Below are 26150 nucleotides of genomic sequence, written 5' to 3'. Positions count from 1 at the left end.
AAGGAGAAGAGCAGAGCATATAAGGAAGCTTGAGAATCATTTATTTCAACCTTCTTCATTTTACACAGGGAAAAACCTAAAGTTCAGAGTTCTGACTTCTCAAAGCCACACAGCCAGTAAACAAACAGGACCAGAAGCCAGTTCTGATTCCCAGTGCTCTTCCAAAGCAGCTTTAAAAACTCCTATCTGTGGAGCACCCAGGGGGCTCAGTTGGTTAAGTGTCTTTTTTTTTTTCTTTTTTAAAGTCTATTTTGAGAGAGAGAGAGAGAGAGAGCGCGTGTGTGCACACGCAAGAGAGAGAGAAGAGAGCACAGGTGAGCATTCTCTCACAAAATAGATTAAAAAAAAAATCCCTATCAGGGGCACCTGCGTGGCTCAGTCAGTTAAGCCCCTGACTTCGGCTCAGGTCATGGCCTCATGGGTCGTGAGTTCGAACCCCACATAGGGCTCTGTGCTGACAGCTCAGAGCCTGGAGCCTGCTTCAGACTCTGTCCCTCTCTCTCTGCCCCTCCCCTGCTCATGCTCGCTCGCTCTCTCTCTCTCTCTCTCTCTCTCAAGAATAAATAAACATTAAAAAAAAAAAATTCCTATCCACTAGTAAAATTTAGAACATGACAGGAACATAATACACGCAACATAAATATAAAACCACAGTTATCTCTAAAACATTTCAAAAACACTGCCCCTAGGAGTTTGCTCCCCACCAACACCTAATCTAGGATGACCTAGAGTATCAAGATTTGTTCTACTTCTTAACCAACTCACCCTTTGAAACAATACTAAGACCATCTCCTCTCTACTTGAAACTGAACTTCATTTCACCTCAACAGGCTCCTCCACCTGCCACCTGTCTTCTTAGGCCCTTTACCAGGTGTTTACCCTGGCTCTCTGCACTCTGCAACCACTCCCCAGTTCTTGACTAGCTTCATTATCTGACTGCCCACATCCATAACCCAAACGGTAACTACCTACAGTTGTAAACGTACCTCTGGTTTCTCCACTCCTCCTTTCTCAGGGCTACCATACTGATCTTCCTGAAAGCTCAAATCCAGTGGGACATTTAGTCCCTAAAAATGCCTTACCGCTTACCAACCACAAGAAACTTCACACCTTTTACTTAGTATGGCCGAGGATCCTCATTTGGACCCTCGTTCTACACACCTCCTTCACCAATATTCTATACTTCAGTCACTCAACATGTGGTCACTTAATGTGTATCCTCAGGCACCTATAGAAGAGAACACAGTTTCTAGCTTGGAGGAGCCCAATTTAGTAAAGGAAACAGGAATATAAAGAGCTATATTTATGGGGCACCTGGGTGGCTCAGCTGGTTAAGCATCTAACCGGCTCAGGTCACAATCTCTCGGTTTGTGGGTTTGAGCCTGGCATCAGGCTCTGTGCGGACAGCTTGAAGCCTGGAGCCTGTTCCAGATTCTGTGTCTCCCTCCCCTCTCCCTCTCCGTGGATCTCTCTCTCTCAAAAATAAACATTAAAAAAATACTAAAAAAAAAATAAAAGAGCTATTATTTACATTAAAACTAAGGTAACTACTGGGGCACCTGGGTGGCTCAGTTGGTTAGGCATATGACTTCGGCTCAGGTTATCATCTCATGGTTTGTGGATTCGAGCCCCTCGTTGGGCTCTGTGATTACAGGACAGAGCCTGCTTCAGATCCTCTGTCTCCCCCCTCTCTCTCAAAAGTAACATTAAAAAAAAAAAAGGAAGGAAAAAAAAAAAAAACTAAGGTAACTACCAAGGTACTATTCTAGAGACATGGGCAATACCCTGTGAGAATAAACAATTTCTCCTCAGTGAGCTGAAAAAGATTTCACGTCACTGAAATGGCACTCAGGTGGTCACTGAAGGATAGGGGAATACCAATCCATTTCAGAAAAACTACAACAGAGAAAACCCTATTTTTAAAAGTACATAAAAAGAGGGGAGGGCTGCCATGTTTGGCTCAGTCAGTTAAATGGCCAACTCTTGATTTTGGCTCAGATCATGATCTCATGGTTCATGAGTTCGAGCCCCGAGTAGGGCTCTGCACTGGGTGTGTGGAGCCTGCTTGGGATTCTCTCTCTCTGCCCCTCCCTCATGTTCTCCCTCTTTCTCTCTCTCCCTCTCAAAATATATAAATAAAACTTAAATAACTTTACACCCCTTACAAAACCAGGGTGAAGGATATGAACAGGCAATACCCAGAAAAAGAAATGGGCAATGGCAGAAAACAGGAAAATATGAATTAAAATAATTTTCTGGGGCTCCTGGGTGGCTCAGTTGGTTAAGCATCTGATTCCTGATTTTGGTTCAGGTCGTGATCTCACGGTTTGTGAACTTGAGCCCCTTGTCAGGCTCTGTGCTAACAGCACGGAGCCTGCTTGGATATTCTCTGTCTCCCTCTTTCTCTGTCCCTCCTCTGCTCGTGTTCTCTTCCTCCCTCTGTCTCTCTTTCTCTGCCTCTCAAAAATAACATTAATATATATATATATATATATATATATACATATATACATATACATATACATATAATATATATATAAATAATATATATAAATATGTTATATATATATATAAATAATATATATAAATAAATATAAATATATAAATTATATATATATATAAATTTCTAACCATCCAAATGGCCAAAATAAAGAAGTTTGATAATACCCAGAGTTGACTAAGGATGGGAAAATAAATGCTCTTATGAAACTGTACCCTAGTATATATAGCTTGTTGCTGTGGAGAATAAAATGGCGATATCCATTAAAATTTAACATTTAGGGGTGCCTGGCTTGTTCAGCTGGTAGAGCATGAGACTCTTGATCTCAGGTTCGTGAGTTCAGGCCCCATGTTGGGTGTAGAGCCTACTTAAAATACATATAATATATGTACATTTTTAATTTTTTTAAATATGCACATCCTTTGACCCAGTAATTTCATTTCTTTGTCCCTACCTTAGACAAAGACTAACACATGCACACTAGGATATAAGCACTAGGATGCAGCACTATTTGAGACAGTAAAAAATGGAAATAGTTTTGGGGCGCCTGGGTGGCGCAGTCGGTTAAGCCTCCGACTTCAGCCAGGTCACGATCTCGCGGTCCGGGAGTTCGAGCCCCACGTCAGGCTCTGGGCTGATGGCTCAGAGCCTGGAGCCTGTTTCCGATTCTGTGTCTCCCTCTCTCTCTGCCCCTCCCCCGTTCATGCTCTGTCTCTCTCTGTCCCAAAAATAAATAAACGTTGAAAAAAAAAAAAAATTAAAAAAAAATGGAAATAGTTTAAATGTTCGCCCTGAAGGGAATATCTTTTAAAACTATGATACATTTTTACTCTTAGGTATGACAAAGCAGTTGTAAAATTGAGCTAGACTTCTATAAACCAAAACAGAGAAATTCTAAGCCAGACTAAGTGAAAAAAGCATGATGCAGAATATGCAGTGTAATATGTATTTCCACATATACACACACACATATGCATGTAAAGGCACAGAAGATGGTCTGAACAGGTACACAGAGAGCTACACATGGCTGGGTTTTTGAAAAGCAGTGTACAGAGGCAGCTGGATGGCTCAGTCGGTTAAGTGTCTGACTCTTGAGTTTGGCTCACGTCATGATCTCACAGTTGTGAGACCAAGCCCCGAGTCAGGCTCCATGCTCAGTGTGGAGCCTGCCTGGGATTCTCTCTCTTCCTCTTTGTCCCTCCTCTGCTCACACGTCCAAGTGCATGCTCTCTCTCTCTCTCTCTCAAAATAAACTTAATAAATAAATAAATAAATAAATAAATAAATAAATAAATAAATAAATAAAAGCAGTGTACAATGCACACAGAAACAAAATGGAGAGGAGGCTGGGGGTCAGAGGTGGGCAGGAGATCTGAAGGGCTGCTTGTGCTTAGCTTAATGTTAATGCTATCCACTTTTATTTTCCGTGTGAACATTTTAAAGGATCACTGTCATGGCATAATTTTTCTGGTTACGAAGCCTTTGTTCCCGCTGTTCCCTCTGCCACTCTGACAACTGTTCTTATCCGTAGGGTGACTCTACCTATTCCTTCGTAGGCCTTCACCACACAATTTAATCCATTGTTAACTCACGGTGGGTGGGGATGGCAATTCTGTTCACCAGGGAACAACACACTGAACTCCTACTAAACATTTATAGATTTAAAACGTTGGAAAACAAACAAACCAATCCTGAAAAGCTTAGGAAATTTCTTCTGTACTGCAAACAGTGTAGGTGACAGATTAGAAACTAAAGAAATAGCTGAAAGTAGAAGCAGACAACTAGGTGGAAGATTTGGGGTCAGATCCTAAAAGTACATGGAATATATCCATGGGGCGCCCAGGTGGCTCAGTGGGTTGTGTCTGACTTTTGGTTTCAGCTCAGGTCACAATCTGATGCTTCATGAGTTCAAGCCCCACGTAGGGCTCTGTGCTGCCAGTGTGGAGCCTGCTTTGGATTCTCATTCTCTCTCTCTGCCCCTCCCCCACTCACATGGGCTTCCTCTCTCTCGAACTAAATAGATAAACTTCAAAACAATAAATGGCAGCGGGGGGGGGGGGGGGGGGAGGTGGCAGGGAGCGCCTGGGTGGCTCAGTCTGTTAAGTGTCCAACTTTGGCTCAGGTCATGATCTCACAGTTCATGAGTTCGAGCCCCTCCTCGGGCTCTGTGCTGACAGCTCAAGCCTGGAGCCTTCTTTCGATTCTGCGTCTCCCTCTCTCTCTGCCCCTCCCCTGCTTGTTCTCTCTCTCAAAAATAAATAAATAAACTTTAAATAAATAAGTAAAATAAAAGCACATGTAACACATCCAACAAGGATATGTTAGCTCTCTCTGCTCAGCCAACTACAAACCTTATTCTGGGCCACCAAAACCATCCTTCTTATGTAAATACATACAAGTTTTGTTCAGCCATACTATATTCATTACATAGCTGCAATCATAATACACATACTTTTGTCTCCTTTTATTTGCTTCGGTATTTTTATAATTTATAATTAACTTTTAAGGGCTGCAAAATGTGCCACCCAGCATTCACAAAATAGGCTGCCATTATCCATTCCCACAGTGGGTTGGACATCAAGGCTGTTTCCAACTATTTGCTTTCTTAACTAGCAACAACAGTGGAGTAACGGAAAAATGGGAACCACCTAAATGCCCGACGAGGCAGGCATAATTCTCTGTAAGATGAAATATCAACGTCATGAAAAGATGCTAAAGACCCAAGGTTGCTAACTGAGCAAAATAAGTTACAGATTATTTTGCCCAGTATACTCTCTTTTAAATCCAAGCATAGAGTCTAGAAATGTCATCAGTAATTATTTCTGGGAAGCACTCCAGGTGACAACTTTTTTCTTTTCTCTACATTTCCTATCTTTTCTATAATGATCATAGATTACATGTATTAACATATTTATTTATTTATTAAATTTATTTTCTTTTTAGTAATCTCTACCCCCAACGTGGGGCTCCAACTCACGACCCTGAGATCAAGAGTTGTGTGCTCTGAGGAGCCTGGGTGGCTCAGTCAGTTAAGTTTCCAACTTCGGCTCAGGTCATGATCTCGTGATTCTTGAGTTCAAAGCCCTGAGTCCAGCTCTGTGCAGAAAGCTCAGAGCCTGGAGCCTACTTCAGATTCTGTGTCTTCCTCTCTCTCTGCCCTCCCCTGTTCGCACACTCTCTATAAAAAATAAACAAACATTAAGAGCTACATGGTTTTCAGACTGAGCCAGCCAGGTGCCCCTTTGTATTAACATTTTTATTTATTTTTTTTAAGGTTTATTTATTTATTTTGAGAGAGACAGAGACAGCACGAACTGGGGACGGGCAGAGAGAAGGGAGACAGAGAATCCCAACCAGGCTCCGCACCATCAGCACAGAGCCCGACATGGGGCTCAAACTTACGAAACTGTGAGATCATGACCTGAGACGAAACGAATAGTCAGATGGTTAAACCAACTAAACCACCCAGGCGCCACTGTGTTAACATTTTTAAACAGAATATTATAATATTTACAAAGCATTATACTATGAAAAAATATTCACAAGAGAAAAACGCAGAATACAAAACTGTAAAAATCACACACAACAACTAATGTTTTTGTTTTGTTTTGTTTTTGAGTAGGCTTCACTCCCAGGTTGGAGCCCAATGTGGGGTTTGAACTCATGACCCTGAGATCAAGACCTGAGCTGAAATCAAGAGTTGGATGGGGTGCTGGGGTGGCTCAGTTGATTAAGCACCCGACTTTGGCTCAGGTCATCATCTCGTGGTTTCTGAGTTTGAGACCCGGATTGGGCTCTGTGCTGACAGCTCAGAGCCTGGAGCCTGTTTGGATTTTGCGTCTCCCTCTCTCTCTCAAAAAATAAATAAACATTAAAAAAAAAATTAGAGGGGCGCCTGGGTGGCACAGTCGGTTAAGCGTCCGACTTCAGCCAGGTCACGATCTCGCAGTCCGTGAGTTCGAGCCCCGCGTCGGGCTCTGGGCTGATGGCTCAGAGCCTGGAGCCTGTTTCCGATTCTGTGTCTCCCTCTCTCTCTGCCCCTCCCCCGTTCATGCTCTGTCTCTCTCTGTCCCAAAAATAAATTTAAAAACGTTGAAAAAAAAAAAAAATTAGAGTTGGATGCTTAACTGACTGGGCCACCCAAGCACCCCCAACTAATTTTTTTTTTTAAAGGTAGGGAAGTAACAGACTATCCAAGGGAGACTTTACCTTCATTTTTTTTTTTTTTTTTAATTCCCTCCAGTGAGCTCATAGGAACTCTAAGGAGTTCTAGGAGTAGAATCACTGGATCAAAGTACCCTGGCATGGCTTTTATTTCTGGTGGAGACAGTTCCAACAATGTCTGCTGTCACCAGCATGGTCCTTGACTCCATGAGTAACTCTCACCTTAAAGCAATTCTCATCTGACATGAGTTGCTCAGCCTTCCGCTGATACGTTGACTCCAGGAGACTCCTGGAGGTCTGTGTGTTCAGTTGGCCTCCTGTGGCCCCATTATTGTTTTCTGCCAGGTAAAGGTCAGTCACCTGTACACAGATCTCGTCACTCACAATGTGCTGCAGCTGAAATCAAGCAAAGGCAAGCTGTCAGTGAACCAAGAAAATATTTCTCCTTGTCGTACAGTCAACCTTCCTCTGATGGTTCCAGTCAGTCAGCTTAAAAAGACTTCTGGTTGGTAATTTTAGAAAATTAATCACACAGAACCAGTATTTTATATTCTTGGAGAATAAGCCTAAACCTTCAAGAGTAACACTGGGCCATGAAAAAAGCTTTTCTATGTATTTAAAAGCAAAAGCATAGGCAGTTCATGTTAATATGCTGCTTATTTAAAGTTCTAAGGAAATGTAAAAACTAAAAAAAATTGTTACATGAAAGAGAAATCTCATGGCTTTCTGTTTTTATGGTGCTTCTTTACGGTTTACAACTTGGTTTCACGCACATTCTCATTTGCTCTATGCAACCAGCCCGGGGAGCAGGCTGAAGTGGGACATCCAGTTACAGTGGAGACAAATGTCCATTTTAGATGAGAAAACTCACTGTGTGCCAAGGTGAGGTCAGGGGCCTTGGTAAACCATGAAAGCTAGACCCCTGTCTATATGTTCCCAGCCCTAGCACAAAGTCGGAAACTCATTAGGTAGTTGAGAATTGGTTGCTGAATCAATTACTCAAGGGCACTCAGTTGAAGGAGCACAGTTAGGACTAATATTCAAGATTCCTGACCCTTTTGCTATTCTAATACGTTACTTCTGCTTCTACATCTGATAAAAAATACAGTCCTTAAATTGTAAACACTATTAATTAACTCAATTTCAACACAGGTCAATCATGAGTGATTACTGGTAATTATTGTGATTACATTCTTAAACTATCTAATGACTAGAAAATTGAACCTTTCAGAGTTTCCATTCTCATAGGTCATGATGATCTTTCTATTGTGAAATAAAAATTCCCCTCAAATGAAACTTTACCCATAAAAATGCCAGAGAATGTGAAAAACCTACAAGCAGAGAAAAGCAAGATGTTAACTGCACTATCATTTTGTCTATTTTACTTTAAAATTCTCAAAAACCACCAAGCCATTCTATTTTTAGGAAGATACATCCTTTTTGAAGCACTAGTAACTATGACAACTACTTATTTTTAACATTTAAAAAAGTCTTAAGTGACAAGTATGTGTACTTGTAGATAAATGGACACAGCGCAAGGTCAGAAGGGTGACTGATTTGACAGTGGTTTAAAGGCCAGCAACTGGAGATGGCTGAATTACAATTAGCCCAGACAATGGATTCTAATGTGACCATTAAAATAATGTCTATGATAACCTGATAAGAGAGAGAGCAGCTTAAGATATAGTGTTTAAGGGGGCGGGTGGAGGGGGAAAGCAGTGTAATAAAAGTGTATCTAAAGCATGGTGCATACCACGTAGACACTTCCACTCAAGACCTTCTTACTAAAGTAAACTCACTGATTCCCTATTCACACCCTCTTCTTGGATATTTGGCCCCTCCTAGAGTTTTTGGAAAAGGCAGACCTAAAATATCAGGGACAACTGGACAGCTTACACTCCCAAGGTAGGTTGCTCAGATTCTCTCTCCTGCTAATTTGAAATGACACAATGAACATGTTTGGTAGACATTTTACAGAGGAGCATCTACATGGAAAGGTCAATGCTAGGGCCAGAGGCACTGGCATAGCAAGCCAAAGCTCCAGGGGAGCTGGAGAAGCTTTGAGTATGTGGCCAAATATCTATTTGCAGAGAAAAGCATGAGAATGAAGTAGATGTTCAGAAAGAAGGCATGCAGGAGAGGAAAAAAAAAAAAAAAAAAGATTCCCAGCCCAATCCCTACATTGGCCATTTTCTGAGTTCTCTACTAGCTATCTGTGAGACCACCTGTTGTGTTAAGACAAATCCCTATTAAACCATAGTAGATCCTTGAACAACGTGAGGGTTAGGGGCACCAACCCTCCATGCAGTGGAAAATCCACATATAACTTCTGACTCCCCCCAAACCTAACTACTAATAGTCTACTAGTGACCAAAAAGCCTTACCAATAACCTAAATAGTTAGTAAACAAGTATTTTTTGTTAGATGTATTATACACTATACATCTTTACAAAAAAGTTAGAGAAAAAGTATTATTAAGAAAATCATAAGGAAGAGAAAATGCATTTACAGTATTATGCTGTGTTTATTGAAAACAATCTGCATGGAAGTGGACCAGCACAGTTCAAATTCAAAGCCCTGTTGTTCAAGCATCAACTGTAGTCTGGAAAAGATAAATGTATGGCCTGACCTTGAAATATATGTTCTGCCTCCAGTCAGGAATAATCTCTGGGAGAACATCAAACAAGATGGGGAGAATGAGAGAAGATATGCCTCCAACTGAGGAGTTAAGATGAGAAGCATGAACATATGTTTTAAAAACACTGGATTTGGGTATCTGGACAAAACCTGTTTCTTAAAAAGATTAGACATTATGTGTTACTGACTCAAAATTGCAACCAGGTGCTTCTAATGTATGGATTAATTATATCTATTGTTTCAAAAACCAAGCTCGGGTTTATAAAAAGTTAATTTTCCTGGATTTCTAAAATTGCTGTGCTGGCAGTGTGGGAGACCTTACTTCCAGCCGTAGCAGCAATACGCAGCAGCAGAAGCACATGACAACTGGAGGCTTTATTTTACATACGTTCAGAAGGTGTTAACAAAGATCAGTCTCTCAAAATTAGGACCAGAGCTGTTGGCACCCATGTAATGATTTCGCTCAGTCACCATACAGACTCCTTATGGGAAGGCCTATTAACATCTTTGACTTTCAGGAAAAAACCTGTATACCTGACAACCTTCCTGAAGATGCCAAGATTCAGTTACGTGAAGTGTTCTTCCTTGACCCTGAGCAGATCCTGCGACAGGGTGCAGAACCTTTCCAACATGTCCTTCCGACATCAAGGCAAAGGCATGGGTACTTTGCAAAGGATTCCACATTTCACTCCAAGAAAGTACCGAGCCACACAAGCTTTCCACCCCGCCCTCCCCATAGTGGCAGTGAGGACTCCAGAATGTTCTTTGTACAAGTTTTCACTTTAAAGAAAGTAGTGCACCAACAACAGATTCTGAGCCCTTCACAATGCAGACCTTAAGCCAAAAGAGTGGAAACCTGACTACCCAATTGCTATAAAATTATCACTGCTGTGAAGAACAACATATTTACAAAGTTCCAGGGTGCCACAGGAACAAACCACAAAACCAACCACAAATTCAACTCAAATGGAACCTCAGATAGTGAGGTGGGCACAGTATTATAGAAGATGTTGTATGAAACCCTTCCCACAAAAGGAACTTTAAATCTTAAAAGGAGGAAAGTACACAGAATTAAACCAACACCTACAGAAGAGGAAGAGTTACCCACTGAGAGCCCCCCACTGGGAGCCAAGGTAAGAGCCGGGCCAGTACCAACACTCACTCTATAGGCAGGTAGTGAGAACAGGGCAAAACATCAGGTCTGCTGTAGACTCATTCAACTGTGAGAGCATACTGAGCAAAGCGAAGGAGTCAATTTAGCGGCTGAAGTACTCCCACTCTGTTAACACGAGATCCATAATCACATTAACCTCCCCCTTTCCTCTAGAGAACCGGACATTTGTAAACATCATTACATGCGCAAACTGCCCTTTTAATTCCAACCGAAATCTTGCCTTTCCTCTTTGCCTCATCCATCTTTAGGTAAGGACTTCTTCCCTCGCCAAACCTAGCCTCCACCGTGCCCTCACCTGTCTGACAATGCTCTGGATTAGTTTGTCCATGGTGAAGGCAATGTAGGCGTGAATGGTGAACATCTCTCTCAGCGAATCTTCGTACTGTGACGAGTCTATGTTGCCATCTAGCAGGCTCCGCACCATGTCCAGGAAAGCTGGGTAATAATCTTCTACATCAACATCCACTGTGGGAGAGATGGGAGAGGTGGGAGAGGTGAGGCCTTACCCTGCTACGAAAAGATTGGGAGAGAGGGCAAGGCAAATCCCACAGCTGGCCTAAAGAGCATTTGAAAGAACGAACCCTAGGTATTCAGACATACCCTCTCAATCTGCTGCAGGCAGAGATGAGATCTGACAGGTGGCTACAATGGCCAGCGCTGGCTATCAGAGGACAGTGACCCTGCAACTTTAACAGGGGCTCTGACACTCTGTCCATGCTAGAAAGACACTAAATTACAGTACGACTGGGCTCTGCCTCAGGAGAGCAGAATATCCCAGGGAAGAAGTTTCTTCAACAGTTGTTGGCTCTCCTTCTGAGAGAGAAACCTACTCTCCCGGCCTGCACAGAGCATTCCTCACACGGGTCACTTGCTCATAAAGCTATTTCAATGAAGCATCAAGTGCAGATGAGAAAAGGCAGACAGCGCCACACTCAAGTCCTGGGAAACCTCTCGGGAACAGAAAAATAGAAGTGCAAATTAAATCCCCTATGAATAATGAAGTAATCTGCATTTGTCAAAGTCCTTTTGTTTAAAAATGGATTCCCAACGTTGTACTTCACAAATTGCATTAAATGATCTGTACTTGCTGCACATGAATCACTTCAACCAGCAGCTGGAATCTTATCAGTTGTCACAGAGACATTTGGCAACTTGCAGAGTACAAAAGGAAGCATGAAAGTACTCTGCCTTTAGCTTGTTTAAGACCCATTTACTGATCTCCAGTGCTAGCAATCAAGACAGTGGCATGAGGGGGCCACTGGGGTATCGGTTATGTTGTTTCCTGACCCAGGTGCTGGTTACACAGGTGTGTTCACTTTGTAAAAATTCACTATTCAATTTGGATTTGTAGATTTTCCTGTACATATGTTGCACTTCAACAAAAAGTTCACTAAAATGAAAAAAAATTCACAAGAACTCTTTGTCACTGACATCTGGTTACCCATTTGTAAAGTTTATATAGAGAAAACAGGCGCAGAGCAAAAACCTAAATCCTTCCCCATTTATCTGAAGTGTGATGGCTCACTGAAGACCATGCAAAACAGAACAATTAACTGTTGAAAAGAAGCAACTGGCTAGACTTTCATCACAGAATATCACCTTGTTCAGACCCACAGCACAGGCACAGGCTGTGCTACTGCTGTGCAGGTGCTTTTATGCCAGAATAAAGCTAGGGGCACAGGCGACACTTGTGCCCACAAGCTATGATCAGTGTGAGGCTTGGCGTTACCACTCAAGACACAATGTAAGCTTCAAACCAGGTTAAGTCAGTGGTCAAGCCAGGATTAGGCCATTTGCTTTCTCATTTCTACCCAAGCAGATGGAATTCACCACACTGAGGTCCAAAAGCGATCTCTCTCAAGCTAGGATTAATCCAGGCAAAGGCTTTTAAAATTAATATCTCTATGAGCTCTTCAACAGAAAGTTAGGGCCACACATGGGCTACTTACATCAGCAACAGCTAACAAAATTTTAAGATAATTCACTCCATTAAAAAAAAAAAGTCTTAAAAAAAAGAGCCTGTGTGGCTCAGTCGGTTAAGCGTCGGACTTAGGCTCAGGTCACGATCTCACGGTTCGTGAATTCAAGCCCCACAACAGGCTCTCTGCTGTCAGCACGGAGCCCACTTTGGATCCTCCGTCCCCCTCTCTCCCTGCCTCTCCCCCACTTGTGCACTCTTCTCTCTCTCAAAAATAAACATTAAAAAAAGTCTTAAAGATAATTCATTCCACAAACTGGCTATTTCTTCAAGGGCACAGAAGAAAAGCTCCACGGAAAAGTTTTTGGCTTACAGCTCAAGAACCTAATTACGAACAGGACAGTTATCTAGAAGCAGGCAACAGAGAATTCCGTAAAGCACACGGAGGCTTCCTTAGCCCCTGTTTATTTTCCTTTTCCTGTGATCTCTAACTGCACTCCTGTTCTTCATGGTCTGCTGCTTCACACCATCTCTTGACTTCCAATCTCCTTTCCATAAAGTATTTCTATTCATTAGGAATGAGCCATGAACCCTATTGGCTAAAGAGAAGTCTAGCCCAAACATATCTGAGAAAATTCACATCTGGCTCAGGCATGAACAACTAGGAATTTATGTTCCGTCACGCAGCAGAACCGACAGTGACGTTTTAGTCCCACCCTGTCCTTTAAAACATTCTGCAATACTCCAGAGAGCTGCCATTTGGGAAACTGATGGCAACTGACACCCCCTGCCCAGGTGTCCACAGTAGGAACCACTGAGAGCATCCGTGATCCAAGCCCTGCAGAGGGTGCTTTGCATATTCTCCCCGATTCTCCCAACAACTCCACAAGGTATTAAGGAGTGCCTCCATTTTACAGGTAAACAGGTAAGGGGAGTTGAAGTAAGGTCACACGACCAGTAAATTGCAGACCTAGGATCTGAACCCTGGTCAGGCTCTGAGGCTGTATGTATAAAAGAAAGCAGTCCCAAATCTAATTTGGCTCTGAGGCCCCCAACCCCTCACACCATCCAGAAACCAACAGTCTAAGCACTCACTAGGTTCTTTGAGACGCAACTGGATAGCAGGACTGTCACTCTTGTCTCGCTTTATGCCCAACACTTCCCGTTCCCACTCTCTCTCTCGGTTTTCTTCTTCAATTTGTCTTTCAGCTTGGGAACAAATCCGCAGCAGCCGCAAGCAGAGAATCTGGTGCAGTCGCATAAAGATATACCAGTTGTTATTAACATAGAAGAGGTTGTATACTTCATCCATCCCTCTTAACTTCTGAGCTGCTGTGTTACTAAACAGTAGCTTAGACTTAGGGGGACTGCCCCCAACACCATTGTGCTTCTTAGCTGCCCCTGTGGCTTCATCTACATCCATCTCTTCTTCTTCCTCTTCCTCCACATCCGAGAGATCACCTCTCTGAGCAAAGAGCAGATCTGGAATGAAATGATGCATGATTTGCTTGATTTTATACTTGTCCTCCTTTTGAATGCCCGTCTGCCTCTTCACATGGTGGATAATCAAAGCAGCGGCATCTTCCAGGATCTGTTTGTCTTCATAGGCAAGCGAGAGGTGTGGGCCGACAGGTACACCGGCATTTTCTTCTGTAGCCTGCTCCTGCCTCTGACAGGAGAGAGATGCAAAGTATTACCACAACAACAGTCAACAGAGCTGTGCGACTGTGCCAGCAGTACATGCCGTTATCAACCACAGTGTCTATTATTTTCCAACCGGACACTTCCAGAAACAGAAAGATAAGGTGAGAGATGTGGTCTGACACCAAGGTATTGGTATCTTCTAGACTGAGAAGACTTACTGGGACAATGGGACAAAACTGGGACCATCTTTTAAAATTCTGTAGTAGTGTTTATGGATATGGAGGATACAACATGAGGTCTAGGACTAGAGGTCTACAATCTGGGGTGGGAGTGTGGAAGGTGACAGATGTGATAAAACTGGCAAAACAGGGATGCTTTTTTTTTTTTTTTTTTTAATTTTTTAAAATGCTTATTTATTTTTAAGAGACAGAGAGAGACAGAATGTGAGTGGGGGAGGGCAGAAAGAGAGGAGACACAGAATCCGAAGCAGGCTCCAGGCTCGGAGCTGTCAGCACAGAGCCTGACGTGGGGCTTTAGCTCACCAGCTGTGAGATCATGACCCAAACCAAAGTCAGATGCTCAACCGACTGAGCCACGCAGGCACCCAACAGGGGTGCTAATTTAAGAGCTCGTTTTACCACTCTTTCCCCCTTTTCATGTACTTTAACATGTTCATAATAAAACGTTTTTTTTAATTCAAGATCATACAACTTTTAGGAATGCTCAATCACACTATATTTATGTTTCTATCCATCCCCCATGACTGTAAGCTCCAAGAAAGCAGGATTAATTTCTTAATCATCTCTGTATCCTGGCTCCCAGTACTATATACACTCCTGGTAAGTATGCTGAGTAAACACGGATTAGAAAGCGTCTGGGGATTAAGGCTCAGTGTTTCACCTGTGGAAAGTTGAGAAGGGTTACATGAATGAAGACAAGGTACCATTTGGAGGGAGAGAGACAGGAAGACAAGTGGAAGAGGGAGGTGGCAGGCACAGACTGAAGTCAGGATGTTAAACTGGGAAACCAGTAAAGCCACTTAGTCATAAAGGTGAGGCTTAGATTTAAAATGACAGAATCAAGGGGCACCTGGGTGGCTCAGTCACTTAAGCGTCTTGGCTCTCGACCTTGGCTCAGGTCATGATCTCAACAGTTGTGAGACTGAGCCCCGAGCTGGGCTCCGCCGGGCATGGAACCTGCTTAAGATTCTCTCTCTTCTCCCTCTGCCCCTCCCCGCTCTCACTCATTCTCAAAAATGAACGAATGAATGAATTAATTAAATGGCAAAATCAGGAACAGAGAAGTCTGTGACAGTTAGGAAGCAAGAATCAACATGTCTTGGAGGGTCTCACTTTCATGTAACAAATGTAATTTCCAGGAATCAAAGCCATGCTCTCACAGATGTAGAAACCTCCAGCTCACCTCATCATAGATACTCTCAATCTCGTTGAGTAAACTCTTAGACCTCAGGACCTTGGTGTCATTCTGTTTAAAGTTGATGCCCTGGTGGTCCAGAGACTTCAAGTAGTACTTCTCATTCTGCTCTCTCCACACCTTGTTAAAGCCTCTCTGAGCTTCCCGCCATTCTTCCTCTTTCATCTTCAACCTGGGGGGTGAGGGGGGAGAAACAACCAGACATGGGAATTATAAGGGAGAGACTTAAACTCTTTGGCTTTGAATCCTGGCTCTGCTCTACTAGACTCTGTTTTCTTACCGGTAAAACAGAGATAACGACACCTACTCTCTAAGGGTTTAGAGGTGAGAAATATGCCAGACTTACTTTATTTCAAAAGTCAGAAGATACAATAGGTCTGTCATAATTATTGGCAACTTGGGATATTGTTATTCAAATTGTTATATTGTTATTCAAACCAGGCTTGAACTGTTACACGAGGAAATTACTCATCCAGGACTTATTTTGAAGAAGTAATTTGTCCCAAACTCAGAAATCTTACCTAGAATTTATTTCTCAACAGCATTCCATAGAATACCCTTGAAAGGGAGGGTGCTCTTTCTTGGCCAGCTAAAATAAGCTATAGGACTTCTGCAAACATTTGCTATGCTAACTAACATAAATGCAGAAGTGCAGAGCAGAGAACTTGCATTTGCACTGGAAGGCTCCTCTGCACATGGTCTGGGAATTTCTGATGGCAACGACTGATCCGAGCATTCCAGTAGAGAGGAGAAGAAAATCAAAACCAGCATTAGAGCTGAAGAATACCCTACATCTCAAAGCCAAAAGTTAAATGCTATGGGCATGGCAAGAAGAGGAACACCTAGGCCGGCTCCTGAGGAGAGGGCTAGGGAGGCACAATAAAATCTGGGCATTTGCACACTGTGCAGCAGACAAGAATCCCTTCCCACTGTTTCAGGTGGTACTAAGAGAGGACCCGTCTGTTAGCTGGGATTCACACTGTGGTCCAGAGTGCCATGGACTTGAAGGAGCCCGGGCTCAGCCCTAGCCCTGGCCTCCTCCTTGATGCCTGGTCTAGGTGAGTACAATAGCCCTCAACACTTGAGGCTGAAGGCTTTTCAGGAGAAAAAAAGTAAGACATTCTTGGTAAAAGTGGTGAGCTAGTGGGGCGCCTGGGTGGCTCAGTTGGTTGAGCGTCCGCTTCAGTTAGGGACATGATCTCACGGTTCGTGAGTTCGAGCCCCGTGTCAGGCTCCGTGCTGACAGCTCAGAGCCTGGAGCCTGCTTCGGATTTTGTGTCTCCCTCTCTCTCTCTCTGCCCCTCCCTAGCTTGCACTCTGTCTCTCTCTCTCTCAAAAGTAAATAAACATCTAAAAAAAAAAAAAAAAAAAGTGGTGAGCTAGTAAGTCTTTTTAAATAAAATATAAATTTTACAAAAAGTGATTTTCCTTACTAAAAACAAAGGTGTTAACAAATGGTTAGTACTGAGTGGCAGGAATGTGGGTGGTTGTTTTCTTTGTCCTTTTCTGTATTTCAAAATACTCCCTTAAACACACAGAGCATTCCACTATGGACTTTCAAGGTCTGTTCTCTACTGCTGGTCTCACAGAAGTTCCACTATCCCAAGCTGCACCTGACTTCCAACAACCAGGGTTGGGGAGATATGGAGGTCTCATGGGATAATACCCAGGTCGAAAATGAGGGCCTTATTTAATAGGACACTGAATCTGTCATCAAGCACACTAAAGCACAAAGGGCACATTCAGTCAGTTACCTTTTAAGGACAATTGGGACAGCGATGGAGGGGTTCTTCCTCAGACCGTCAATGATGTCAGCTGCTTTATCAGCATATATCCTCTGGAGTGCTTTTCGATGAATAACTTCCGACGTGCCCCCAAGGGTGTTGTCCAAGCGAAATTTGGCTTGTTCCTCAGCAGACAAGCGAGAGAGCTTCTTCTGAATTGCTTCCAGAACCCGGATCGTTGCCAGATTGGTCTCTAAAACTACATCAAGCTAAAGCAAAAGACAAAGTGTGCTCAGGACCCAAACCAGAACAGAATAGAGGTCAGGAGTGTGAAGTAAGGAGTCAAGTTCCTTGGATGTGAATCCTAAGCTCTGGTGTAGCAGCCACACAAAAGTCTATTTCCTTACCAATAAAATAGGGATAACACCACCTACTCTCATAAGGTGGTTTTCTAGATTAAACAATACAATCCACATAAAGGATTTAGTGCAAGGTCTGGCATATAACATGCAACAAATGATAGATAAGTGGTAGTTGTTACTTCTAACACCATCAGTGCACTTTCCTTAGGACTACTGACCCCAGACCAGAGGAATCACACAGGGGGGCAACCTTACCGACACTTCCATCCCTCTGAACTTTCCTGGATTGCTAAGATCGGTTACAAATGATAAAACAAAACAAAACAAACAAAATACAACAATCCCCAGAAGACCATTCAAGATGATAAATCAGTCTTAGGTGTAAGGTTTTTCAGGGTAACTTGAAATATTCAAATGTTTAATAGCTTTGCTCTACATCCACTAAGAGCAGTGACTATCATTCCTTAAGGACTTCGATGTTGGGGCACGTGGGTGGCTCAGTCAGTTGAGCATCTGACTTTGGCTCAGGTCGTGATCCCGTGGTTGTGACTTTGAGCCCCGCACTGGGCTCTGTGCTAACAGCTCAGAGCCTGGAGCCTGCTTCGGATTCTGTCTCCCTCTCTCTCTCCCCTCCCTGACTTGTGCTCTGTCTCTCTCTTTCTCTCAAAGATAAGTCAACATTAAAAAAGGGGGAGGGGAAGGGTGGCGCGTGGGTGGCTCAGTTGGGTGAAGCTTCCAGCTTTGGCTCAGGTCTCATGGTTTGTATGTTTGCGCCCTGCATCGGGCCCTAGGCTGACAGCTCGGAGCCTGAGGCTTTCTTCGGATTCTGTGTCTCCCTCTCTCTCTGCCCTGCCCCACTTGTGCTCTGTCTCTGTCTCTCAAAAATAAATGTTACACAAAAAACATTTTTTTAAAAAGGACTTCAATGTTGTATCTGTAGGTAACCATCTAAATTCTAACGGAATTCCTGGAACTTACTTTGTGGCAAGGGCCTAGTCGACCTGGTTAAGGATAGGACAGGCAACCTTTGAGCTAACTTTTTTCCTAGGCTTAACACAAGATTCTCTAAATGAGAAACAGAAAATGAAGTAAACGAGCAATCTTAGGGCCCTATGACCAAATGTCTATAGAAGTACTCCCTAAATTTTCTAGTTTAGGGACTGTGGTAGTAATTTTGTACAAAATTTCTGGTCCCTCTTCCGATTATGGACAAATGATGAACTGAACCTCCCGGCTCCCTTGTGAAAAGACAGGGCCATCTAACTAGTTCTGGCAAATGAGTATGGGCAGGTAAATTGAAGCAGTGTTTGCTACTTCTGAGCAAGACCCTCCTGAGCTCTTTTCCCTCTAGTGATTGGCAATATTCAAGATGGTAGCACTTGGTCAGCCTAGTTCCCTGAAGTAATTCTGATGAGCAGGATCCCCTACTAAACATTAATGCAATGTAGCATGATCAAGAAATAAATCTGTTTTGGGGCGCCTGGGTGGCGCAGTCAGTTAAGCGTCCGACTTCAGCCAGGTCACGATCTCGCGGTCCGTGAGTTTGAGCCCCGCGTCGGGCTCTGGGCTGATGGCTCAGAGCCTGGAGCCTGTTTCCGATTCTGTGTCTCCCTCTCTCTCTGCCCCTTCCCCGTTCATGCTCTGTCTCTCTCTGTCCCAAAAATAAATAAACGTTGAAAAAAAAATTAAAAAAAAAAAAAAAGAAATAAATCTGTTTTTTCAAGCCACTGAACTTTGGGGGTTGTCTACACTACACGATCACTAACGTATCCTGAGGTATAAAGGAATGCTCCATCAAACTAGCCCCCAATCCTTCATCATCATGCCTATAATCAGAAATGGGAAATGAGGATGTTGCCTTTTTCAGGCATACCATTTGAGAATAGGAACACCCTGTCAGAAGAAGATGCCAATCTCTGCTTTCTAACTCATCATGTACCCTTACTCAACACAGGTAACAAAGAAATGCTTTCTTCAGCCTGATAAAACTTTCCATGGCATCTGTCATGATTTCACTTTATGCAAAAGGTTGAAACTCCTCATGAACACTGGGGCCAGTCACCTGCCAGAGGCCAAGCAACATGTGGCTCTTCATTCAAAATATGCCAGAAACAGCTAAATCAAGCATGAAGAGGGATGGCCGGCAGAGTGAAATCATATGGATTTTAAAAAAGAGCAAGCTATCTTCTATCTATATGAATAAGCAGAGACAGTCACTTTTTAAGTAATAAATGCATTAAATAGGATACACATCATTTTACCTCTTTAAACACAATGAACAGTCCCTTTTCTATTGATGAGATCAGCGAACTAGCCATTTTTACACTCTCAGTACTCCTACTTGCTGGTACAGAGGCTCTATCAGCTCACTTATTCACTCGGGTTCTTCCCTTCCCAACTACTTTAAATTTTTTTTTTTTCAACGTTTATTTATTTTGGGACAGGGAGAGACACAGCATGAACAGGGGAGGGGCAGAGAGAGAGGGAGACACAGAATCGAAACAGGCTCCAGGCTCTGAGCCATCAGCCCAGAGCCTGACGCGGGGCTCGAACTCACGAACCGCGAGACCGTGACCTGGCTGAAGTCGGAGGCTTAACCGACTGCGCCACCCAGGCGCCCCTTTCCCAACTACTTTAAAATGAAGCCCTAATTTGCTTTCTTTCATAAGGAGCCAAATCAATCAGATATAGATAGGAGAGAAGAATTCCAGTTCTCACAGGAGAGCTGCTTTGCTAATAACCGTATCAAGATACCTGCTAAGAATAACAATACGCACTTCAAAATAAATAATTCAACCTCTTTACGACAACCCAGACAGCCTTAAACGATACTGTTTTAGATACCCTGTAAAACGCAGTAACTTTTAAAAGGCCGTTAAAAATTTAAGGGATTATTACACAGCCATCAATAGATAACTTTACTCTAAAGGTTAAAGTGGCCTAGATAGCTCACATTCGCCATAAAACATTACTAATATATTTGACGAACTTGTAAAGCATGGTAAATACGACAATAAGCATTTACTACTGAAGGATACAAGCCTCTGGCTCTTCCGTCTTAAAAGCCAAGCCTCACAGACATTTAAGATAGCTTAGCATTCAGCACCTCCCATTTCCCCAACCTCCAAATGATAAAGGAGCTTGTACCTCAAAGCGTTCATCTTCACAACGATAGATATGTTCTTCATACTGGGTTTTCTTGGAACTAACAAAGGTGGAGTCCTCAGACCAGGAAGGGAAGGAAACCCACGTATCATTTAAAACCTTGGAGTAAAGGAAGAGAAATTGAAGGCAAGCCTAAAAGCTTTCTGGTGATTAAGCATTCTCAACAAAAAGACACAACTCTAGGGGATGGAAGGAACCATCAACATTGCCAACTTTCACCTCTAGTAAGTTTGCAAAAGATGGAAAATATGGATATAAGTATAAAACAATTTCTTCTGAAAAAAGAGAAGGATCTTGATTTCCTCATTTATATAAATTCTTGATCCCTGGTACCACTCCCTCTGGAGGAAGCTGAGTCGTCAGGACTGATCCTTTCCAAAGAAAGCCTTACCTCTTTACAGAGAGGAGTCCGTCCTGTACACTTGGGCTGCTGGTAACTCTTTGGTAGGGCCCGATAGCTGGAGCCCAACCGTTTACAAGAGGCATAATCTATCTCCATGGCAATGCCCTCTGTGGCTCGTTCCTTTGGAAAGGTTTCCAGATGTACAGACTCCTTATAGCCCAGAAAGTTTTTAAACCAATTAAACAATTCAGGGAATTTCCTGAAGAATCAAAACCAAAAACTGGTGAGCAATTAGAAGCATGATGTAGTTACCCTGAGGTATGGCTATTTGGTGTTGGGTCAGAATTCTGCTACTAGGGACAAATTCCAATGACAATTATTATTTCCTGCCTAAGAAGCACTGCTTCTGAGCATCTGGCTTCCCCTTTTCTTATCGAGTATTCCAAAACTAGTTAGGGTGCTGATGGAGGAGCTGCACTGAAATTAAGCAATACCCAGCTGTTCTTCTAATCAAGAAGACCACTTTAATGTTCAGATAATTCTTAGGTTGTCAAATACAGTCAAGATTCTAGAACCCTGGAAGAGACTGGTCTCTACAAACATCCAACATTGGTCAGGGGATCAAGAGACCCCCTAGTCTTAGCCGATGCCCTATTTTTCCATCTTTAGAGTTAAACTAGAAGAACTCCCAGAGGATTCTTGTGACTCTGACATTATATGAGTCAACAGACCCATTGTGATCAAATTATTTTTGCCTATCATATACCCTCACCTCCATACCACACATCAGGGCTAAGCCCCTCTCTCCACTTACCCCAGGAAAGGAGAGACTAACTGGACAAGCTCAGCCCGAGAGATCACCTCCTGGTTAAAGATAACAAGACAGCGCAGGAAATTTTCATAGGCCTCAGCACTCCGAAGAGCCTTTCGGACCTTATGGAGACACCAGAAGAGAAACAGTTAAATGGGGAATTAGGAGATCCTGGATTGCTTTTAGAAGATTGGGGAAATTTGGGGGTGTCTGGGTGACTCGGCTGAGCATCTGACACTTGATCTTGATTCAGGGTCATGGGATCGAGCCCTGAGTCAGGCTCTGTGCTGACAGCTCAGAGCCAGCTTGAGATTCTCTCTCTCTCCCTCTCTCTGTTCCCTTCCCCTGCTCACACACTCTTTCTCTCTCAAAATAAATAAATAAATAAATAAATAAATAAATAAATAAATAAATAATATTTTTTAAAAAAGAAAACTTGGTAAAATATTTATGTATGAAATAATATAATATCTGGGATTTGTCTCCAAATAACCCACGGTAGGTTAGAGTACATATGAAACAAGTACACTGGCTAGGAGGTGGAAACTGCTGAAGCTGGATGATGGGTACATCTTACTCCTCTCCTTAATTTCACACGTTTAAAATTTTCTATAATAAAAAATTTTTAATCAAGATCCTAGAGTATATAGTACATTTATCTACTTATATGCTTGATTCTCCAACCATATCAGAGTTACCCAAGTTTTTGCCACTGCTCCTAACAGATGTTTATGGCGAGAATCTTTGTCAGTACTGTTTTTAAACTCTGGTAATCTCGAATAATGATTTTCTAAATAAGACACGTCTGTCCTCTGAGCTGATCCTTTCCCTTCCTCCACCTACTATGCTGAACACTTCAACATCCGAAAACCTAAAAACCTTCAATGGTATACACACAGTAAAACCAGCCTGACTAGATGAGCAATTTGGAGTTTCAATTCCAAAAGTGAATATTTAGCACTGTGGTACTTTAGTGAGGACTGCAAACAGATCCTCACCAAACCAAGTAGTTTAGCAACAACCTCTTCTTCAGGCTCCTGTATATTTTTATAACGATTTGTCAGTAGACATTATATGGCATATGCATTTTCAAAGCCAAAGATGAAAGAGAACCGTATTTCTTGTACTATACACCAGATTCACTTACTTTTAATTTTTTATTAGCCTTTAAACATGCACAAAAGTAGACAGAATAGTCTAATGAACCCCCTGTACTTACCTAGCCTCAATGATCAATATAAAGTAAATTCTATTTCATCAATAACCATTTTCCCCACCAACGAATTTTAAAGCAATTTTAGGGGTGCCTGGGTGGCTGAGTCGGTTAAGCATGCAACTTCGGCTCAGGTCATGATCTCACAGTTCATGAGTTCGAGCCCCACCAGGTTCTATGCTGAAAGCTCAGAGCCTGAAGCCTGATTCGGATTCTGTGTCTCCCTCTCTCTCTCTCTCTCTCTCTGCCCCTTCCCAGCTTGCGTGCACGCTTTCTCTCTCAAAAATGAACAAACATTAAAAAAAAAAAAAAAAAATTAAAGCAAATTTCAGACACTTCATCTGTACAGCTGACCCTTGAACAACATGGGTTTAAACTGCACCGGTCCATTTATATGCAGATTTTGATAATACAGTACTGTAAATGTATGTTCCCTTTCTTATGATTTTAAGTAATTTCTCTACCTTATTATTAGCATATCATACATACAGCATAAAAAATATGTATTAACCCATGGTTTACATTATTGGTAAGGCTTTTCTGGTCAAAAGGAAATTTTGGGGGAGTCACAAGTTATACTCAGATTTTCAATCCACAGTGTTTAAGGGTCAACGATATATCAGTATATATCTCTAAGAAATAAGTGCTCCAAAAATTTTTTTTAAAAATACAAAAAACAAAAAACTGACATCGCTCATTACAAAATTAACTTATTCACACCCTACCCTCTACTCTTTCGTTGTCATGTAATGGTTGTGACCTGGACTTCCAAATTTCCCTTAGAAGTACCAAGTCCCCAGGCAGCCCTCAGAAATTGCTCAAGTCAGAGCCAGGGACTTGGCTGTCAGACAGGACAGCTTACACAGGCACAGCAGGCTAGAGAGATCAGGAGGCACCAATCATGGGGATGCTAAAACACCTGCCCTTTTGCAAAAACCCAAAGGTGCAAGACAGGGTAAATCTGTACCAGACCAATCCAGGCTGGCTCCTGCCAGTGAGAAGTCTGACAGTTGCCAATTACCTTGATAAAAACAGCCCGCTAATCATCAAGTTGACTCCAAGGAGGAAGTCAGACACAGGAAGAAGTCAAACTAATACACCACACAACACGGTTGACACCAGTAAGCTCAACCCTGGCAGCTTATCAGGATCACCTGGGGAACTTTGACAACAAATCAGAATTCCCACAAACCCTATATTCGATACTGCAAATAAGTACCACAAGCAATGAGAAGATTATAAGTCATCTTAAGTCCTCGACAACTGGTACAGACCTGGAAGTCTACAACAGGGAGCTCCAAACATCTTCCAAGAGTAACATCATGCATTTTTTCTTTCTTTTCTTTCTTTCTCTCTCTCTTTTTTTTTTAATGCTTATTTATTTTTGAGAGAGAGCGAGCGCGCCCACTAGCAGGGGAGGAGCAGAAAATCTGAAGCGGGCTCTGTGCTGACAGCAGACAGCCTGATGTGAGGCTTGAACTCAGGAACTGCGAGACCATGACCTGAGCTGAAGTTGGACACTTAACCAACTCAGCCACACAGGCGTCCCATGAGTAACCTCATGTATTTTTCAAAAGCATCTTCCACCATGGAAAGTGCTGTAAACTACTTCACAAAAGTAACACAGACAATGCTACTATTTCTCAGCTGTGCTAATGGTTCCAGTAGTCTGAAAGGACCTACAACTTAAAAACTATGTTAATAAGCAGAAAGTCTTCATCAGCTTGATGCAACTCAAAACAAAATCCTCTTGAGGACAGGGTAATTTGCTTGTGGCATTAATAATCAATATTAAATATAATTCAACAATTACCTTATCAAAAAATAACGACTCGGTTCCTACACCATGTTTACTGGCATCTGCCATAGAAGAATCCTTTAGGCTGAGCAGTTTAGGTTTCTTCTGCAAAAAAGAAAAAATACAAACACGTAAGATTCAGAGTTCTCAGAGTCTGATTTTCATCTGTGTTCAATGGGTCCATCACTGACCACCGCTGATGAATAATTTGCAACAAATGAGAGAATTCAAATCACTCACTCGCTTTATACCCCCAAAAGATTTCCACCTATCTTCTCTATCCCGGTTTGCCTATCAGGGTTCCCCCCACTCCCCCCCAAAGATTCACAGATATTCTCTCTACAAATGGTCTCAGCATTACTGTGATAACAGAATATCCTTACTTTTTCCATTAGCCAAAAGTAACTTTATTTGGAATCCAGTGCCACTACCTCACCTCCCTAGCTGTGGAGGCAAAGAGTTAGAGCACAATGCCAGACCTAGATAGAAATCAATCTTTAACCTTTAATTATAGTTCAATTTAAAGATCCCTGAAAAAAAGCAGAGTTTATTTCCCTAAGAGAAGGAATGACTATCTTGTCAGCAATATCCACTCAGACCAATTTAACATTGCTTCTTCAAAGGGAATAAACAAGCCATGACATAATTATCAGCAAGAATTCACTTTTCAAAAGCCATCTCAACTACCTGTGAAGAAATGTACAAACTTTGGGAGAAAGTATGCACACTTACCCTGATCACCTCAGAGTACACCCTTTCAAGAGCCAAAGCTGCTTACAATGCCTAAGGAGAAAACAGGTAGGGAATTCTAATCCCTCTTTCTAGTGTTTCCACCTGAGGGTAATCAAGTGTGGGAGGAGACCAACGCAAGAGTGGGGCTTAACTGCCAACCTGATTCTGGTTACCCATATAACCCACACTCTTTCCTCAAGTGAATATAAACTATTACTACATTCAACTTGCCTTCAAAAGGAAAAGCCATTACAAGCACTAAAAAACAGTCCTTCTAAAGTGTGAGCAACACCTAACGTTGCTAGTCCTTGTAGGCATCTGCTTGTTCACCAGTCACTTTCTACTGTTAAAAATTACACTAGCTTTTTATTCTTTAGATCCTGCAGACATGGCCATCTCTTCCACATTACATACTGCTTTAGAAATCACTGAAGCAACATCCAGTACATACACCTAACTCTCTCCCCAGCACAGCTGCACTACATCCGAGAGGAAGGGAGCAGGCTTAGCTCTCTGCAGGCAGACCATCAG

General features: G+C 42.5%; 1 protein-coding gene across 5 annotated transcripts in view; it reads right to left on the bottom strand.

Annotated features, from left to right (window-relative positions):
* The window catches only part of SIN3A (SIN3 transcription regulator family member A), a 74450-nt gene that overhangs the window by 14364 nt on the left and 33936 nt on the right, over window positions 1–26150 (bottom strand). For all 5 annotated transcript variants that reach the window (XM_047863469.1, XM_047863470.1, XM_047863465.1 and 2 more), the window contains exons 9-17: window positions 24903–24992; window positions 21880–21998; window positions 21114–21324; window positions 20705–20821; window positions 17226–17464; window positions 15460–15643; window positions 13489–14062; window positions 10771–10940; window positions 6887–7060 (exon numbers count right to left, since the gene is read on the bottom strand). In XM_047863469.1, the coding sequence (XP_047719425.1) occupies window positions 6887–7060; window positions 10771–10940; window positions 13489–14062; window positions 15460–15643; window positions 17226–17464; window positions 20705–20821; window positions 21114–21324; window positions 21880–21998; window positions 24903–24992 (1878 nt within the window). The remainder of the gene's footprint in view (window positions 1–6886; window positions 7061–10770; window positions 10941–13488; window positions 14063–15459; window positions 15644–17225; window positions 17465–20704; window positions 20822–21113; window positions 21325–21879; window positions 21999–24902; window positions 24993–26150) is intronic.

The sequence above is a fragment of the Prionailurus viverrinus genome, chromosome B3 (assembly GCF_022837055.1).
Source record: "Prionailurus viverrinus isolate Anna chromosome B3, UM_Priviv_1.0, whole genome shotgun sequence".
Taxonomy (NCBI): Eukaryota; Metazoa; Chordata; class Mammalia; order Carnivora; family Felidae; genus Prionailurus; species Prionailurus viverrinus.
This window is presented reverse-complemented; position numbering and strand designations above follow the sequence as displayed.